Raw genomic sequence first — 19,670 nt, 5'->3', positions numbered from 1 at the left:
CGCAGAGAAATTTCTAGTCCGATTACCTCATGTCAGGTTCTGACTGAGCATGCTCTCAGTCAGGAGCTGACACAATCTGAGCATGCGTCTGTGGGGAAAGTAGGTCAGCAATGATTGACAGCTCCGCAGGTCACCCAGGGGGCAAGGACTGGGTGAGCCTTGGAAATTTCCACTCACAGCTTCAAACCGCGCATGTCAGTTTAACCTCTTCTGTACTGGCAGCACATACTCAAAAATTTCCATGACATGGTGAGGTACCGGAGGACTGGAAGAGGGCCAACCTGGTCCCCATCTTCAGAAAAGGGAGGAAGGAGGACCCGGGAAACTATAGGCCGGTTAGTCTTACCTCGATCCTAGGCAAGCTGTTTGAGAAAATTATGCTGGCACACATCCAGGAGGGGCCAGCAGGGGACTGCATGCTTAGGGGCAACCAACATGGGTTCATCAGTGGCAGGTCCTGTCAGACCAACCTGGTGGCCTTTTACGATCAGATCACCAGATCATTAGATGCAGGAGTAGCAGTGGATATAGTCTTCCTGGACTTCCGGAAGGCCTTCGACACTGTCTCTCACCCTGTTCTCATTAAGAAACTGGGGGGCTGTGGTGTAGACACCCACACAGTCAAATGGGTCGCCAACTGGCTGGTGGGCCACACCCAGAGGGTGGTAGTGGACGGGTCCTTCTCAACCTGGAAGGACGCGGGCAGTGGGGTCCCCCAGGACTCGGTCCTCGGGCCTGCACTGTTCAACATCTTCATCAGTGATTTGGATGAGGGGGTAAAAAGCACCCTGTTCAAATTTGCTGATAACACTAAGATGTGGGGGGACGTGGGCACACTGGAAGGATGCAACAGGCTACAATCAGACCTAGACAGGTTACAAGGGTGGGCGGACGAGAATAGGATGGGTTTCAACACAGACAAGTGCAAGGTGATGCACCTGGGGAGGAACAACTGGGACCATACCTACAGGTTAGGGAACTCCCCTCTTGTCAGCACAGAGGCGGAAAGGGATCTGGGGGTCATCATTGACTCCAAGATGAACATGGGCCGGCGGCATGGGGAGGCAGTTAGGAAGGCCAACCGCACCTTGGCATGCATCCAGAGTTGCATCTCGAGCAGGTCCAAGGAGGTGATCCTCCCCCTCTATGCGGCACTGGTCAGGCCCCAGCTGGAGTATTGCGTCCAGTTCTGGGCGCCGCGCTTCAAGAGGGATGTCGACAGCATGGAAAGGGTCCAGAGGAGGGCCACTTGTATGATCAGGGGACAAAAGGGCAGGCCCTATGAGGAGAGGCTACGGGACCTGAACCTGTTCAGCCTCCAAAAGAGAAGGCTGAGGGGGGATCTTGTTGCCTGTTATAAACTAGTCAGGGGGGACCAGCAGGCATTGGGGGAGTCCCTGTTCCCCCGAGCACTGCCAGGAGTGACCAGGAATAACGGTCACAAGCTGGCAGAGGGTAGGTTTAGGTTAGCTATCAGGAGGCGCTACTTCACAGTCAGGGCGGCTAGGGTCTGGAACCAGCTTCCAAGAGAAGTGGTGCAGGCTCCTACCCTGGGGGTGTTTAAGAGGAGGTTAGTTGAACATCTTGCTGGGGTCGTTTGACCCCAGTAATCTTTCCTGCCATGGCAGGGGGTCGGACTAGATGCTCTGCTCAGGTCCCTTCCGACCCTAGAAACTATGAAACATTGATGACTCATGTTCATCTTGGAGTCAGCTATGACTCTAAGATCCCTTTCCACTCCTGTGCTGCTGAAAGAGTCATCCCCCAGCCTTTAAGTGTGTTGGTGGCTCTTTTTGCCCAGGTGCAGCACTTTGCACTTGTCTTTGTTGAACTGCATCCTATTTCGTTCTGCCCATTTTTCCAACCTGTCCAGATCTGCCTGGATCCATTCCCTACCCTCTGGTGTGTTCATTTTGCTCCATAATTTGGTGTCATCTGCGAATGTGGACAGGGTGCTCTTCACTTCCTCATCCAAGTCACTGATGAAGACATTAAATAGCACCAGTCCAAGAACCAAGCCTTGCAGGACTCCACTGCCCACATCTTTCCAGACTGATATCGACCCGTCCACCACCACTCTCTGGGTGCGCCCCGAAGCCAATTTGCCACCCACCTGACCATGTCATCATCTACATCACAACCTGTCAGTTTACTTATGAGGACAGAATGACATAGGCCTTCTTAAAGTCTAGGTAGATGACATCTGCCTCAACTCCTGCGTCTAAGCATTTTGTGACCTGGTCATAAAAAGAAACAAGGTTAGTCAGGAAGGATCTACCTGCAGTGCATCTGTGCTGATTTCCTTTCAGCATTATTTGGCCTGCTGGGCTCCCACAAATGTGATTCTTAATGATTTTTTCCAGAGTTTTCCTAAGAATAGAGGTGAGACTAACTGGCCTATAGTTTTCTGCTTCCTCCCTCCTCCCCTTCTTGAAAACAGGGACCACACTGGCCCTTTTCCAGTCCTCTGGGACCTGACCAGAACACCTTGAGTGCTTGAACAGTTGTGCCAGCGGTTCTGCTATGACACTGGCCAATTCCTTCAGTGCCCTTGGATGAAGTTCATCTGGGCCCGCTGATTTGAACACATCCAGCCCTCCAAGTGCCCCTTCACTGAGTCTGTGCTAACAGCTGATGAACTGGAGTCCCTCCTGTGTCTATCTACAGTCCAGTTGGGAGATTTGTCTTGTTCTGTGTCTAGGAATACAGATGCAAGGAACTCACTAAAGAGCTAGGCTCTGTCCCCCCTCTCAGTCACTAATTGCCTTATTGTTCTGCCACCAACTGTTATTTTAATAACGGTTATGTTTAAAAGATTGTCAATATAAAGGGAAATTAGACACCTCAAGCCCTACGTGGGCAAGTTTCTTTTTAGGAAATCCCTGTGGCCCTCTGTTGTTGATAAGAACAGTTCTGTCTGCAAGTGTCACGTGGCAAAAAAGGGAAAAAATCATCTGAGCAACACCAAGCAGCAAACCTGTAAGAAAGGGACAAATCACTTTAAATAATAGCGAGCCCAAAAGAGAGAGAAACTCATGCAAGAAAAATAAAGCCATATTGCTGGAAACCCAGCAACCTGCTGAGAAACATCTTGTGCCAATCCCAGAAAAAAAATCTGACTGTTCGCAAAGCTAAGCACTGGATGGAAAGCTATGTTGCTGCCACCGGGAAAAATTGAATCATTCAGATGTAATGCTTCCTTGAAGACTTGTGAACCTGTTGTCTGGACTGTAGGAAGAGAAGCCTCCTTTAACTTCAGAGAAGGAACATCTAGAAAATGCCATGGTTAGTGTGTTTTATTTCTTTTTAGGGAAGAAAAAAGTGGTGTCCTTTCCAGCAACTTTTGTTGGCCAGGATGAGTTTTTATCTGGCTAAACTGTCAAAACCCAAAGAGATCAATTAATTCAGCAAAGCACCCTGGTGTAGGGCATCTTGTGCATTGCTGTACTGTAAATCATTGAACTGGCTGTCTGCAAATTTAGTACAGATTGAGACTTTTTGCACACAGGAAGCTAGTGGAGATTAACTAGTTAAGAGATTTACACTTTATTTTTTTGAAGTTAATCATGATGATTCATTATTGGCTAGTCTTAAGAAATGATTAAATTTTAATAAAGTTGGCATATTTATGCTATTATTTAGCTTGACAGTACATTCTGGTTTTGGATGACTTTTGTCATTAACCATTTTGAATCCCATGTCTTCTCTGTCAAACTGATAGTACAGTCTTAGTTTAAGAGACACTTATCCTCAGGGTCACTTTCTCATAAGCTTGCTTACATGGCACTGATTAACTCTAGACATTATGCAGTACATCTTGCTTAGTGAGGTAACATGCCTGTGAACTTTTGACCTAACAGCCAGGAGGAAATGTTAAGACTTGGATTTGTGTTTCTTTTATATAATTTTGTTTTCCTGTCTTTTCTCTTAGCTACTAAGCCTCTTTCATAAATAGTCAGCAAGATGACAAGTAATGGGATTAAACTGCAGCAGGGAAAATTTGGGTTCAATATTAGGAAAAACATTTTAACCTGAGCTACAAGAACAGCTGAGTATGAGAACAAGATGCCTGTAGAGGTTGTAAAATTGCCAGCATTTTATGATACTGAAGGCTAGAATTGCTGTTCTGCCATCAGCGATGGTTTGGGAGTTCAGATCCATTCAGCTATAACATAGCAGCAGGAAAGAAAATGAGCAGTTGAAATGTTCTGTTAAGAGATCTCTCTCTCTTAAAAGTCCTTATAATTGCAGTGGTTACAGGTAACAAGCTGGTAAGATTGATCCCTCACAATTAATTTTGACCCTAGCAGTCTTTCCTGCCTAGAGCAGCAGGACTGGACCCCCTTCCCCTCCCCTGATCTCCTGTGAATCTTTGAATATTATATTATCAGTTGGTTTATTTTAAAATCTCCAATATTCACTAGTACTGTGCAATTCACTTTCTTTCAAAAATATGATCAGACAGTACTTGACTAGATTAAATTTAATCCTTTTTTCCCCCTGCTATTTCACTTTCATTGTAACAAGTCTTTCATAGTTGATGGCAGTGCTTAGTGTAGGTGGTTGAATCAACTGAACGAACAGGCTGTTGTGCAGTAAGCTTCTTCTGTCACCCAGTTCATAGTGTCAATTGGCATACAACCTGCTGATATCCTTTGCCTCGTGCATCTTCCCTGCCCAAGGCACGCTGCTCTTGTTCAAAAAAGCGAATAGCTTCTCTTCCCTGGGTGTTCCACTGCTACCAGTTTGCAGCTAAGAGTTAACTACTGGGCCACAGCTTAAGGACTCCCCTTCTCGCATTCCAGTTTACCAAGTGAGACCCACGTAGACCTTTGTGTTCCACCTTTTTTGACTTAAGGTTTTCAACTCAGTGAAACAATCAAAATTGTGTTGTTCTTTCAGTGCTCTATGCTTTAAAGATGTAACTTCCTCATTTGAAGTACCAGTGTCTCATTTACTAGCCCCCCCCAGAGATGTTGTTTCCTCTACATTCCCCCTCCCTTCCCCGCCCTCCCAAAAGAGCCAAAAATGCTTCAGGAAGTTGTTCCTGGCATGCCAGAGGCTGGAGCAGTGTATGAGAAAACATGCAGCGTGGTGCTGGTTGAGCACCTCCCGACTCGAACTCGAATCACGACTCTTCTTAGAGTCGTCTAGAATTAGTCACGTTCTGCAACATTCTAATACATTCACTTTGTGAAGGCAAAGGGCACTGCTCCGATGCTGGATGGTAGGAACTTCTGTTGGCCGTTCTGATGCTTTTTCATCTTTGTATTTTAAGACCTCTAGGCTTATGTACAATAGTTTTAAATCTTAATTAAAAATAGACTGACCAGGGCAAATGAAAGCAGACTGGATAACAATAACAGTGGGCAATTAAAAGCCATCCTAAGGTCCCTTCACTCTTAAATTGCAAAAACGTTTACAAATGTTAACAAAACTACTTTACAGCGAATGAGTGGATGTGGGGAAAAAAATCACTAGTAGGGCTGTAAAAATCTTCCTAATGACCTGTTTCCATAAACTGTTGTGCACTTTCACCCTGATCCAGCATAGCGCGGAAAACGTACAAGCAGTGCTGTTGAGCGGGACTGCCGGACTCAATGCCTTGTAGGACTCACCTCACAAGAAGCATGGCTTTTGTCGCAAAAACTTAACAGCAGGTCATGTTTTACCCTTTCCTATTGGTAGTAAGGATTCCTATTTGAGTTGGCTTTCAGGAGATGAACTTCCTCTGAAGTTTGTTTTCTTTTTTCTGCTGTTGCGTCAGAATTACAAATCTAAGGCCATGGCCAGGCATTCATTTGTAGTGCTGCAAAGTGTCTTTGTAGCACTATGAAAACACAGAGCTAAGGGCATGTCTAGGTGTTCCAGCCCAATGCCTGGAGACTTGCAAGTTACCTCAAAGGCAAGCGTTGCAGCCTGGGGAGCAGGAATGGGCTGCTCCACGGTTTTCCCACCCTGTCCACAGGGGAGCCCAGTCACTAACAGCCTATGCTGTTCCTTGCTGGAGAAGAGGGCAAGCTGAAAAGCAGTAGGTGCCAAAGACAACCTTCTACCCAACAGAGGTGGCAAGAGCTGGAAGAATTGCTTTCCTTGCCCCACCTGCTCCTAGTAATGCTGCTGCCAGAGCCTCGACTCTTGCAAGGGTTCTTGCAATGGAGGCAGCAATTTCCCTCACCCAGCACTAACCCATCCCCCTCCTGCCACCTGTCCACTCCACTGATTGACAGAATGGGCAGGCAGGCAGTTGTGGGGAGCGGGGTTAGGGTTAGATGTAAGAGCCTCTGTCTGAGACTTCTCAAGTGGTGGCAGGGAATGGTCCTGCCACTTGACCAGTCTCTGACAGAGCTGGGACTGATCAAGTCTCTATGTTATAGCGTCCCCACACTATGCAGTCTATCAGAGAACCATCTGCTTCCCATTTGCAGGGAAAGGGAGAGCGAGTAAAGCACTGTGAGATGCTAGTTGTCCTAGAGACTGCTGTAGTACTGATGTGTAACTGTATAGGCTTTACACAGAGTACTATAAAACATAGCCCTACTGTGAAGTTCCCTTTTGAAAGTGCTAATATTTTACACCAATTTTAGTCTCTTTGTGGCTTGTATGGCTATACGCTCACTTTTTTTGTAGTGCTATAAGAGTGTATTTAGAGGTACAGATGTAACTGTCCGTTGCTTTAGGTCTCAGTCAGGGAGTACTGAAGACGAGACAACCTTGTACAGTACATGCACAGCCTAAATAGCACATTAGGGTATATTCTCAAAGTGAAAACAAGTGGCCTGGCAGATGCACAAAAAATTATTTTTCTTGGTTCATTCTAATTAAGACAAATGAAAGAAAATTGCAAAAATTCTTCAGCCAACACAATTCTCAAAAAAGAACATCAATCAGAGCCAAAGGAAACAATAATTACATCTTATTGAGTCAGCTGTCCAAAGTTACACTGGGATCAATTTCCACATTTTGGATCAGGTTTAGGACATATTACAACTGTTCAAATTGTCAGTTTTAGCTTGACTTGTAACAAAGATAAAGCAAAATTGCACTATGATCCAGATCAAGTTTGAGACCTCTCAAAGTTTGATTATGTTCAGATCCTGGTTCAGTCCTGGATCTACCTGAAAAACAACAGTGTAGATATGCCTTTCAAATTTGACTCATGCTTAATTTTCATAGTTATTCACTCCCTGAAGAAATGAATAAAGATCCATAATTGAGAGGTGCTAATTTTGAAGCAAAGGCACTGGCCATGTAAACATTGATTTGTTCTCATTAAAAAAGTAATGTAGGTAGCCTGCAATTTTTACTCGGAAAAACATACACTTTTAATTTTTCTGGATAATTTTATTCCCTGATTCAGCAGTAATTCCATCATTTGACTGAACCCTGCCTGCTGAAACAAGGAAAGTAAAGAACTCAAAATGTACACACAGTCATTGGATAATTTAGTTCTTTGGCCAAAAAAAAAAGATGTATTAAAGGTGATTTGCAAACAGAAAACAAAAATGATATCTAAACATTGTGTGTTGATGATCCTAGTAAGCAAAGTTATTGGGGCTGGTTGACATGTGCCACCTGAGAACTCACAGATGGCCAATTCCTGTTTTGATGTGAAACAATAACACACAGCCTACCGATAGTGTCACAATAGCTGCAGAGTCTCACTAATGCATAGAGTCCCATCCTACTCTGTAAGGAGTCTCGCAGATCATTCTTACTATTTTGAATGTTTTAACAATTTGTTATCTTATGTCATTTGGGTTGCAAAGACAGGAAACAACAAAACTTGCCAGGTGATAGATAAGAAGAACATAAGTGATTCCTCCATGTACTGATTTTGAGCAACACTGAGATCTTAGTATCTGTGACACCAGCATAGGGTGTTTGCTGGGGCCTCTCAAAAGATCTTAACTTGGTCACCTACAACAGAGCTGCACAGTACAAAGAAAAAAAGTGAGCAAGAAGTTAGCTTGCTGTTCTTAATACACTGAGTGATCTTACTATGGGAGATTTAGATCATCTAGGACTGGGGTGCTCAGCCTCTGGCCCATGGGCCAAATGCTGCCTGCCGAGCCAGAGGTATCTGACCCACGGGGTTTTCCACAGATCGGGAAGTGTGGCAGTAAAAATGGCCACCGTCCCCTGCTGCCAAATTCCCAAACCCTGAGGCTTGCACAAGAGTTTGGGGCCAGGTCATGCCCTCATGCTCCTTCCCCTACTCCAGCAGCTGGATGAGGCTGAGTCATGCCCCTCCCTCTGGGCTGGATGGGACTGGGTCACACTTCCCCTGGCTCAATCCCTGTCCCCCCTGTAGAGCTGAGCCACATCCCTGCCCCCTGGTGACATCCCCTCCCTCCCCGCCATGGCACCAGGTTAGAACTGGGAAGCGCCCTTCCACGTATAGAATCTACATATTAAGGGGGATATCTTAAATCCAGTCACCTTGGATTTAGGTAAATACAGTATATCCATCACATTTCTTTTTCTTAGCACATGTGGGTTTTTTTTCCCCCTACCAATCTGTCAGGAATTTGCTTGGGAAAAGCTAAGCAGAGAGGCTCAAATGGGTCAAACACACTATCAAGAATTTGTTTAAAATAGAAAGAAGCAACCAGTTGGAATTAATCTTGTGACAATCAGAGTCCCCAGAATACTCTGATGATTACACTATTTAATTATCAATTTATTTTGTACCCTTGCTTTTATTTTTTTTGTTGCTTAACCTGTAAAGTAAAGATATGTATCCTTCCTGTTATGTTTTAATTGTTTTCTTCCCACACTTAAGATAAAATTCTTTGCAGTGTTTTAAATATCATTTAAATGTAACCTCTTGCCAAAAAGACCTTGAAAGAAAACAGATAATTGCATTAAATTGTTCATAATTATATAACCTTCAACCTGAGCATAATTTTAAATATTTGTCTAATGTTGATTTTCTGATTGCTCACTCTGTGTTCAGTCCAAGTATCATGAAAAATTGAGTTTAATTTTTAGCTTCTTTTTTTGTCTGTGTGCCTTAAATGCAGTGGGCTTGTAGTTTACTCTGAAGGACCCCTGAACCTGGACCACAAGCCAGAAGATATGTCTGAGCTTTTCAGACCCTTCCATACTTTGCTACGAAAAATAAGGCAAGTTGAAAAGATTTGTTTCTTGAAATTACTTCTTTCCTGCGGTGAAAATGAAAGGCTTGAAAATTACACTTGAAAAATGTTTAAAACAAAACCTGTTTCCGCGCTTGTTCTATCCCATAATTTGCCCCTATTTTCCTCCTGTATCCCATTATTGTCCATAGCTGTCATTTCCATCTGATCATCTTTACTCTGGTATTTTTAAAATACTTTTGGCTTTTCATAATTCCTTCTTTTTTTAATAGATTTTTTTTTAGGTTTCTTTGTTTTGATAGATAAGTCAGGTAGGGGATGTCTGTATTGACAAAGCTAGGCATTATAAGGTTTTAGAAAATACAGTTTTCAGCAACATTCATGTTTCTGTTTAACTATATTTATTTTACATTTCCTGTGGCTAACTCATTATAGTATGATGCAGTACTCAGTGATTTCATGGGTTATTTCCATCAGATTAATGGTGATCAGACTTTCTGTTTTTTGGGTCCCTTTTTAAAAAGCAACTCAATTTACATACATCATTTTACCTAACTTTTGAGTCTCAGTTGTCTGAATCAGTAATTTAATCTGAAAGTAGTAGAAGGGCAGTATTACAGAGAAGTAATAAAATTAACCTAACTTCAGTGAGATGTGTGTGGTTGCTCACATCCCTCTCCTGTGGCACTAGAACTCTTATAGGTGGAAGAGTTTGTGGCCTTAACCGGGGGTGGGGGATGTCAAAGTCTCCCATCACCCTGGACTGAATCCAAACTGTAGGGCTCCTTGGGGGCCAGATCCAGACCGCAGGGCTTCTTGGGGACTGGATTCAGGCCCATCTCCATGGCAAGGTGAGCAGTGTCAGGGAGCTGTGGGGTTAACACACCCATCTCTTGCTCCACACTACCAATACACAACCCCAGTTAGGGCTCTGTACTCGGGAGGCCCTACCTCTGCTTGCCCCCCTCCCAAATTCCTGACCTACCTAAGAGCCCCCCAGGCCAGATGACCTGACTCCATGAGCAGGATGCAGCTCACAGTTCAAATGTTCGACTCCCCCAATTTATTTTTTCAAAAGCGGCTAGTTGTTTTGAGTGTCTCAGGTTTTGGTGTTCTTTTCAGAACATGTTTAATGAGGCCTGATATTCAGAACTGCCAAGCAGAATGTGAGGACCTTTTAAGGTATTTTAGGTTGGTCATTATAAAATTAAGGAAGTGGAAATACTAGAAACAAAACAAATTCTCATGGCAACTGATATTCCAGCACATTACAAGTGTGATGTGCTGGAACGTCAAGTGTGAGAGATGAAGCATCACCTTAGGACTGTACAAGGTGAGGACACGTGCTTGATTTTATTCTAGCTGATCAAAAAACTTGGAAAACCTGATAGACTCCAGGATTGTGTTACAAACAGAAAAGGACCCAGAGGCTGTAGTAGACCATAAACTGAATATGAGCTAACAGAATGTGAAAAAGGCCAGCAGCATACTGAGTTGTATTAACAGGAGTATCAATTGCAAAGCAAGGGAAGTGATTCTTGTGTTCTGTTCAACACTGGTGAGGCCTCACGTGGAGTGCTGTGCTGTGTCCTGTTTTGGTGCCACAATTCAAGAAGGATGTGGACAGTTTGGAAAGAGTCCAGTGGAGACTGATAAAAATGGTTCAAGGGCTAGAGCACACAACTTATGAGGAAAAGTTGGAAGAGCTTAGGTTATTTAATTGGAGAAGAGAAGACTGAAGGGGATTTGATAGCAGTCTTCATGTTCCGGAGGGGTGATTTTTAGAGAAGATGGAGATGGCCTTTTCTTTGTGGCTGTAGAGAACAAGAATAGGAGCAATGGACTCGAGATGAAGAGGAAATTTTGGCTGGAGATTAGGAGGAATTTTCTTACTACAAGGGTGGCTGAACATTGGAACAGGCTATCTAGAGAAGTTGTGGAAACTCCTTGCCTGAAAATTTTCAAGAGCAGGTTGGACAGACACTTGGCTGGGATAGTTTATTTAGGGATTATCTTGCCTTGAGCTGGACTAAATGACCTCATGAGGTCTCTTCCAGGCCTACTTTTCCTATGATTCTGTGAACCTGACAGGAAGCAACTTTGCTGGCAAATGGACATACAGAAGGAGCTTTGCATAGCCCTTGGATCACTTCTTAAGCATTTGTGCTTTAGAGATGCACAGAGGCTAGTCCAAGTGCTTTGCAAACTCAGAATTGTTTGCTACAAGTTGGGCCAACTGGCAAATTAAGGCAACTCAGCTGTTTTCTACTGACCTAGACCGAAACCAAGAATACTTTCATGCTGTTCCTAGGTTAGTTTTTCATGCTAGAACTTCCACTACTTCTCTTGAAAGACTAGTCCATACCGCAATGAATTCATATAAAAGAGGTTTCTTTCTAAAACTTACTTCCCTTCATTTGTTTACACTATTCATATCTTAAGGGATGTGTGTAACTTTGTTTATTTTTGCCTCTCTGAACTGTTTTGTCTAGCTTTTTCTCTAACATTATGACAAGGATGTTGAGAACAGAATATGTTGGTAAACTGACTTTTTCCATAGCCTTAAGTGGTATTTGGTTGTAAATTGCAGCTCTGCCACTTAAATCAATCTGGTCATTATGAGCTTCCTTGAACTCTGTCGGCACCAATACTTTAAAACATAGTTTTATGTATACCTTTTGTAGGTGATGCACAGTGTTGCATGTATTCTACCATAGAAAGTGAATGGAAGTTAGGCATGCAGTATTCGCTTGTGACTTTAAAAATCTCCTGATACATCTCTCTACAAGATTTATACTACAGATATGCAAGTGCATATGCAGTACTGATCTTTGTGCTAGTGGTACTGTATCCTTCTATTAAAATAGATGCATGTTACTCTTTCAACTTTGTAGTAATGTATTTGAGTGATGCTGAAAGTTGAGCATAAAGAAATAAATCACTGAGCCACAGAACTGATAAGGTAAAGAACAGAATTCTTAGTTCTTCCTGTCATGAGAAGTTCCACTGAACCGTAAAATCCAATACAAGTTAAAACAACGAAAACCCTATTTAATCCAAATATGCAAGTACAACAAAAATTCTTTGCCTATTTTACTTGCTTTCACTTTGATTTTTAAAATTGAAGCAATTCTTAAAACTAAACATGCTTTTCACCATTTATTCTTTTTTTGCTTATGCTTTACTTTTTGCTTACATTTTACAACATGAGGAATGAAAATCAATGAAAGCAGTTATTGCTTACTGCATTTAAATTTCTGATTCTTAAATCTTAATGGTTAGATTGCAGATGCATCAGGAAAGTGCTTGTTTGTTCAATAACAAGTATTTCCAATGCAGTCTTAAAAAATCTTTATCTCAGTCTCTGGTTTTAGAAAAACTAGTTTTTACAAATTCCTAGCTTTGTGTAATTGTTATCATTATGTTCTTCAAAATGAGAGTTTGCTCTTAGGCAGGGGACTTGAGTGCAGTGGTCTGCAGCCAGAGTTTATCAAGTGTCTTCAATCAAGAAATATTTATTAGAAATTGAAAGAAAATCAAACTAAATTGAACATAAGTAAGGTGGAATTTATAGAAAGTCAGGTATCTTTAGCAGCCTTGCTAGATGGGTCAAAATCATATAATATGGGTGATTAAAGTGACAACTTCCTGTCAAGCTATTTCTCTATGGTTTTCTATTTCATAGTGTCCTGGGATTTCAGAGCCAAAGTCCTTCAAGTTAGATTTTCCTCCTCTTCCTCTGTGCTGTAATATCCTTGTAATGGTTCTGTGAAAGGAGGAAGAGAGAAGAAAAAGAATAGAGGAAGAAAAGGGGGAAAGTAGAATGAGAAGCTACCCTGGATGTTGCATATTCACTGGTTGGAGGTTCAGCTGCACTAAATAGTAATGACTTTACATCCCTTTGGATATTTCCGGGTCCAGCTCATTACATGTTGTTAGATGCACAACTTCATTTGCAAAAGAGGTCTACAGCAACAGGGAAGCCACTACAATGCTGGTACTTAAACACTGGCCCATTGGTTTTGATAATTAAATTAGATTTGTAACCATCTAGCCTCAGTATTTGCATTACTGAAGGTGGAAACAGATATTGCCTTTCCTTGCCTTTATGGTGGTGCAAAGGCAAAGCAAACAGACAACCAGACCCCTGTTGGCAGGAGAGTGTGGGTGGTTGGAGGTGCCTGCACTCTCCAGCCAGCCTAGGCAGGTGCTCTGCAGGCTAGAGGGGCTTGCTTTTGCACACCCAGGAATTCCCCAGGCAGGTGCAGGCCCATGGTGCACTCACCTGGCTTTCCCCTCTTACAGAGACCTGCGCCAGGGAATTTTGGAGTGCATCTCAGGAAGTGGGGAAAGCCAGGTTTTCCCCATTTATGGAGATATACCCCTAGCATCTCCTGGCCTGAATCTGTAATCAGGGAAAGCCTGGGTTTCCCCAGTTAAAGAGACATGCTTGGGAGATCCCAGGAACACATCACTAAGTGAAGAAAGCCTGGGATTCTCTGCTTAGGGAGAAACACACCCTTGGGATCTGGCTGGCATGTCATGAAACAGGGGACCCTGGGCTTTTCTCATTTTGGGAGATGTACACAGGAGATCCTAAGGGTGTGTCTCCATAAGCAGGGAGTCCCAGACTTTTCCCTGCTAAAAAAGAGACAACCCCGGGAGGTGGAGGAGCCAGGGAATTCCCAGTGTGCTGTGCCTCCATGCTGGGACTGCTCTAGGTCCCGTTCTGTCCTGTGCTTCACATGGAGGCATGGGTCAGCCGGGGTCCCAGTGATCTGTCCAGCACTGACCCATGGCTCCATGTGGAGCATGGGACATTGTGGGTCCCAGTGTAGAGGCATGGGGCACTGGGAATTACCTGGCTCCCACATCTCCCCAGGCCTCCTTCCCAGGTCCTGTGCCAACCCATGCTTCACTCGGATGGTTGGGTGAGCGCGCATCAATACATGTCCTGCTACAGCTGATTTGCTTTGGGTTGGTGACATCTATTTTGCTGCCAAATGTATTTGGTATACTTGGTATAAAAATGTACAGTGGAATATTGGAGAAAATAAAGTAACCACATATCAATTTTACCTCAGATAAGCAGTTTTCTAGATACCTCTAAGGGAGAGAAAATGAAGGCAATGGGAGGAGAAAAGGATTAATAATTGTTTCTTGGGTAGATAGGTCCTGGTTCCCCAAGTTACTTAAGCACACATCTAACTTCAAGTATTTGCTCTGTTCCTTGTCTTCAGTGGGATGACTCATTTGTTTAAAGTACTTAAGACTGTAATAGAGTAAAGTACTTAAGTCATTAATTTTGCTAGTTGCTTAATAGGACAGTTCCATTCACAGTGCAGAAAATCTCCATTTGGCATGGCTTTGGATGTATGATAGCAAAATTAAATGCTTCGTGGGTCACAGCAGGAGACTAACTATGGAAGAAAATAAAAAATAAACAGAATATTCCCTGTGTATGGAATATCTGTAGTCCCACAATTATACTAATTATTTACAATTGTTTGGAGTGTCCTGTCAACAATTTCTGATGAATTCTGTCACCAGCATCATTTATTTAAAACAAATGCAGACTTTATTTCCAGGTGTTTCTGACACTGTGACCATATTTTAAATTCTTTGGGTTGTGATTATTGGCAGATGATAGAGTGAAGCAGGGGAGACTCAGGGTAGCATGTAAGAGGGGCCAGGAGAGCTGGTCTCCTTATTCCAGCCCTACTTTTATTTAAAACAATAGGATGAACTTTAGTATTTTTCTCTGCTGAAATGCTCAGATGCTGTACTGCAGCAGTGTGCTTTTTGTGAGACTATAAACCTCAGTGTATTGCTGCAGCACATTATTGCATCTAGTATAAAGTTTGAAAAAAGTTTAATATTCTGTACCTGTTAGCCAATTATATTTTTACTCTAGGTATTAAACAAAGCACATGACTTACTGAAACACTTACTGTATAAGATGAGTCAAGTTGAATATCATTAAAAAAAAACAGACAGTGGGTTTATACTGCTCCCCATAGCTGTCATAAAACAACACTATCAAGACTGGCTTCGTAAAATGTCTGTTAGCCAGGTAAATCTTTTTTATTCTTCTCTCTGGTATTCTAATGGAGGGTGGCCTGATTTTCAAAAGTGCAGCGTGCCTTTGAAACCAATGGGAATTGTTGGCACTGAGTACCTCTAAAAATTAGGCCAGCAGTGATGATTCTACCCTGTAATCTAATAGCAAGAGGGTGTGTGCTTTTTCAGGGTCTTGTACTATAGAAGAAGATAAATAGTTTTAAAATTTGAATTAAGATACATGTAAGGTGCATATATTAAATATTTACATTAATACTGCTATATCATACAATAAGAAAGCATATGCCATTGCTGTACACACAAGTGAAAATATGTATTCTGTCAACACAGAATGATTTAAAATGAGTCCGATTAATTAAATAGCGTTTAAACTAATAATGAACTTTAGCAACTTCTACCAATTTACTTCCATTGAAGGTGAGCATATAATCATGGCATCTGAGAGTTGTAGAATGAATTTGTTTAGTTCTAGTTCTCAGTACTACAGCCCATTTCATCAGATGTTACCAATGGACTTGTAGAGAGCAGGGACACTAAACGGAAAGGAATAAGTCTAGTATTCTGTAGACAGTGGTAACACTCATCTTTAATCTGCCTAGGTAGGGTTTGGTCCTAAGCCTAGTGAAATCAGTGTTGAGGATCTGTTGACTTCAACAAAGTAGAACAAATTACCCCCTAATGAGGGGTCAGAAGTACTGTAAAAACTCTGAGACATTTAAAATTACTGCAAGCGTAACTCAGAATGTTTGGGTAATTATGTAACTCTGCCATGTTAGTGTGGCTGGGGTAACAGCTTATATTAGCTCCCTTTTCGGGCGGGTATTATTTAAAGAAAAATCACTTAATTGGAGGCTTTGAACTGTGTAGTAAATATCTGTAATTCCACACTGATATTGGGTATTTACAAATGATAAATGCCAACATCTCCATGGTGATTGCTATAGATACCTAGAATCCTAACACATTGAATTTGAATCACCACTGTAAGAACAGGAGTTGCAAACTGAATCTCTATGCACATATCTCTTGTGCTTGGAGGACAGGTAATTAGTTTTTCCTTCCCCAGTCCTCCTTCCTTCCCCCCCACCCCCACTCCTGCAGACCACCTGAGACCCACTGATCCCACCAAACCCTCCTGACCCCAGAAACCCTCCTGTGGACCCCCACTTATCCCTGAACCCTCTCCCCACAACTCTGCCTGCCTCCTAAATCCCCCACCCCCTCCCATCCTGACTTAACCTTAGATTGGTGGCCATTTTTAACTTGAGCTAACCTCCCCTAATGTCTGTATGCGCACTTGATGGAATAATATCTACAGTCTAGATTACACCGACAGAGTGTAATAGGCCTACTGTTTTCACAATAGGCAATGTAAACTTTTACTACTACAGCTTGTAACAACCACAGCGAGCTTTAAGAATATGGTTCAGTCTTTTGTTTTCTGTGGTATTTGGCTGAAGATAAACGTTCTCTGTTTCGTCAAAGGTAAATTGCATTCCTGTGACGATGTGTCAATTGAAATGAAAGCAGCTGAACCCCCAAAGTGGTTTTTATATCCAATGTTTTTTTAAAACCCCTATTAAAAAAAAAAAAAAAAAAAAGGAAAAACAGTGTAACTGTCAGTGTTGGCCTTCAGATTCTCTGCCTGCCAGTTTTTTGTGAAAACAGAGAAATAGAGACCCACAAAAATACAGCCTGTTATTTTTGTCCCAGGAACATAAAAATTACCAAGGTCTAGGTAGTTCAGTATCCTGTTTAGAGTGACCTATATCAGATGCTTTACAACCATGGTGCTCAAAGTTTTGGCCCCCTGGGCCAAATGAATGGCATGAGGCTGATCTATGGGCCAGAAGTGCTTCATATATTTGTTTATTTCATATCTTATAAGAAAAAGAAGCTTCACTGTGCATCTTTAAAGCATCTTTGTAACCCTGGTAATTTGTTCTATACAAAATCAAAGAAAATGGAATTAATCATGATTCCTATTCTTCATCAGTTTATAAATACAGTATTTCTTGATATGTTTTGAATTGGTGACCTGGGACAATCTTTAGCAGATTTATGTTTGGTTTAAGGCAGTAGTTTAAGGGAATAATTGTTTTCATTCTAAAACTCAAAATAATGCCAACAGATTACCAAAATAATTTTGGCAGATTGCATATAGCAATTCTTTTATCCATCTGGTGGATAGTATGGATGTAAGGCATGACCTCAAGTCAGTGGGAGCTGGAGCCCTATGCCATGTGGTCAAATTAAAGTGTAGTTCAAGCCAGCCAACCACAAAGATGTTCCACATTAGAAGGCAATTAAATATAGAACATCTTTGTGGCCAGTTTGCCATTTTTATTGCATAATAAATTGTCTGAACATAAGATTTTCAGAGATTTCAGAGATTTCATTAGGGCTGGAAGGGACCTCGGAAGCTCATTGAGTCCAGGCCCCCCGCCCGAAGGGCAGGAAGTCAGCTGGGGTCATAGGATCCCAGCAAGATAAGCATCCAATTTACTCTTGAAGGAATTCAATGTAGGTGCTTGAACCACCTCCGCTGGCAGACTGTTCCAGACCTTGGGGGCTCGGACAGTAAAGAAATTCTTCCTTATGTCCAGCCCGAAACGGTCTTGCAGTAGTTTATAACCATTCGACTTCCTCATCCCTTGGGGCGCTCTGGTGAACAAACAATCCCCCAGATCCTGGTGGTCACTCCTGATAAACTTATATGTGGCCATCAGATCACCCCTGAGTTTGTGCTTTTCCAGGCTAAAGAGCCTTGTAGATCTCAGCCTGTCGTTGTAAGGTCTGTTTTCCTGACTTCTGATCATGTGCATGGCTCTTCTCTAGACTCTCTCAAGCTTCTCCACATCTTTTTTGAATTGTGGAGCCCAAAACTGGACGCAGTACTCCAGCTGCGGCCTCACCAAGGCTGAGTACAAGGGGAGAATGACGTCCCAGGATTTGCTTGAGAAGCATCTATGGATGCAAGCCAGCATTTTGGTTACTTTGTTACCACAGCATTGCATTGCAGGCTCATGTTCATCTTGTGGTCAACGATGGCTCCCAAGTCTCTTTCTTCCGTAGTGCTAGCCAGCGTAGCATTGCCGAGCCTATAAGGGTGCTACAGATTTTTCTTCCCAAGGTGGAGAACCTTGCATTTTTCGGTATTAAACACCATCAGGTTCTCATCTGCCCATTTGCTGAGCCTGTCCAGGTCAGCCTGGGTTGCCCTCCTGTCTTCTGGTGTGGATGCTTTGCCCCAGAGTTTGGTGTCATCGGTGAACTTTGTCGAGTATTGCCGTCCCCTGTGGACCTGACGGACACCGTCTAGGGTGTTATCAGCTATAACTGGGGATCTTACATGCATATGTTTCTCCTGCCACGACTTGATGTTAACAGAGTTGGTTCAGATACCTTCACATGTAGTCCAATTATTAGTCTCACCGGCGTCCCACAAGGTCCCGAGTTTCTGAGGGCTCTGCCACCCCTACACCCTCACCCGTTCCACTGGGAGGTGGCCAGCCAATTGGTCCGGCCACGTGTCCTCAGTTCCTCTCGAACAAACAACAAAAGACAGGTCAAAAAGAAAACACGAAAATAGAGAAGGCTCTCCTGGCCTTTGTCGCGGCTCCGGCTGTCTGCAGCCACACTCGAAATCAAACCTGACCTTCGATGGGTCGATCTCTCTTGTTGGCTCTCTCTCTTTCTCTGAGAGCCCCTTGTAGAGCTTGCCATGATTTCTCTTAACAACTTAAGTCTATACTATTGGCTTGTGCCACTATTACATATAGTACGGTACCCCAAAGTCAGTAGTGCCCCTCTATTAGGGTTACTACGGTACCCTTCTCCCCCCCCAGCCAGCTCCCCCCGGTAAACAAACAGTTCTACTCCCCGCAGGGACCAGAAAATGGCCAGAGGCTCCTACCAGCACTCAACATTGCTTTTAGAGTTCCCTGCAGCGTGTGCCGTCATGTTCTACCTCCTCCTCCTCCTCTTTCTGGTTCAGCATTGTTGCTTCCTGCCCATCCTGGGCTCTTCTTTATACTGGCGGGGGAATTACCGGCCCCTCCCTTCCTGACACACCTGGGTAAGGGGAATCTCTGCTGGGCTCCTTTGGGCTGCGGACCCGGGGCCACTAAACCTTTGATTAGCCCGTAAGTCTTGGAGCCTGGTGGCTCCTCTCTCTCACAAACTTGGCCAGTCTGCCTCTGATTCCAGTGTCCACATCATTAATGAAGATGTTGAACAATATGGGTCCAAGGACAGAGCCTTGGGGGACCCCACTGGTCACAGGGCACCACGATGATTGACTTCTGTCAATTACCACCCTCTGGGTCCGACCACGGAACTAATTTCCCAGCCAGCGGATCATGGTGGGCCCAAGGCCATAACTGGCCAGTTTGGCCAAGAGGTGATCATGGGATACCAGATCGAAGGCTTTTTTGAAGTCAAGATATATGACATCACTCTCTTCTCCCTTGTCCAGGTGATAGGTCA

The 19,670-nt window shown here is 43.2% G+C and overlaps 1 protein-coding gene and 1 long non-coding RNA gene across 5 annotated transcripts in view; one reads left to right on the top strand and one right to left on the bottom strand.

Moving 5' to 3' along the window:
• The window catches only part of ZFYVE28 (zinc finger FYVE-type containing 28), a 299,535-nt gene that overhangs the window by 202,926 nt on the left and 76,939 nt on the right, over window positions 1-19,670 (top strand). For all 4 annotated transcript variants that reach the window (XM_090035435.1, XM_090035434.1, XM_090035433.1 and 1 more), the window contains exon 7: window positions 9,027-9,128. In XM_090035435.1, coding sequence (XP_089891561.1) covers window positions 9,027-9,128 — 102 coding nt within the window. The remainder of the gene's footprint in view (window positions 1-9,026; window positions 9,129-19,670) is intronic.
• LOC149870026 (uncharacterized) overlaps window positions 1-19,670 on the bottom strand; it is a 71,390-nt gene that overhangs the window by 36,293 nt on the left and 15,427 nt on the right. The gene's annotated exons all lie outside the window — the stretch shown is intronic.

Source organism: Crocodylus siamensis, chromosome 2 (genome assembly GCF_052110815.1).
Source record: "Crocodylus siamensis isolate JL-2025a chromosome 2, ASM5211081v1, whole genome shotgun sequence".
Taxonomy (NCBI): domain Eukaryota; kingdom Metazoa; phylum Chordata; order Crocodylia; family Crocodylidae; genus Crocodylus; species Crocodylus siamensis.
Note: the sequence above shows the minus strand (reverse complement) of the source record. Positions and strands in the feature narration are given on the sequence as shown.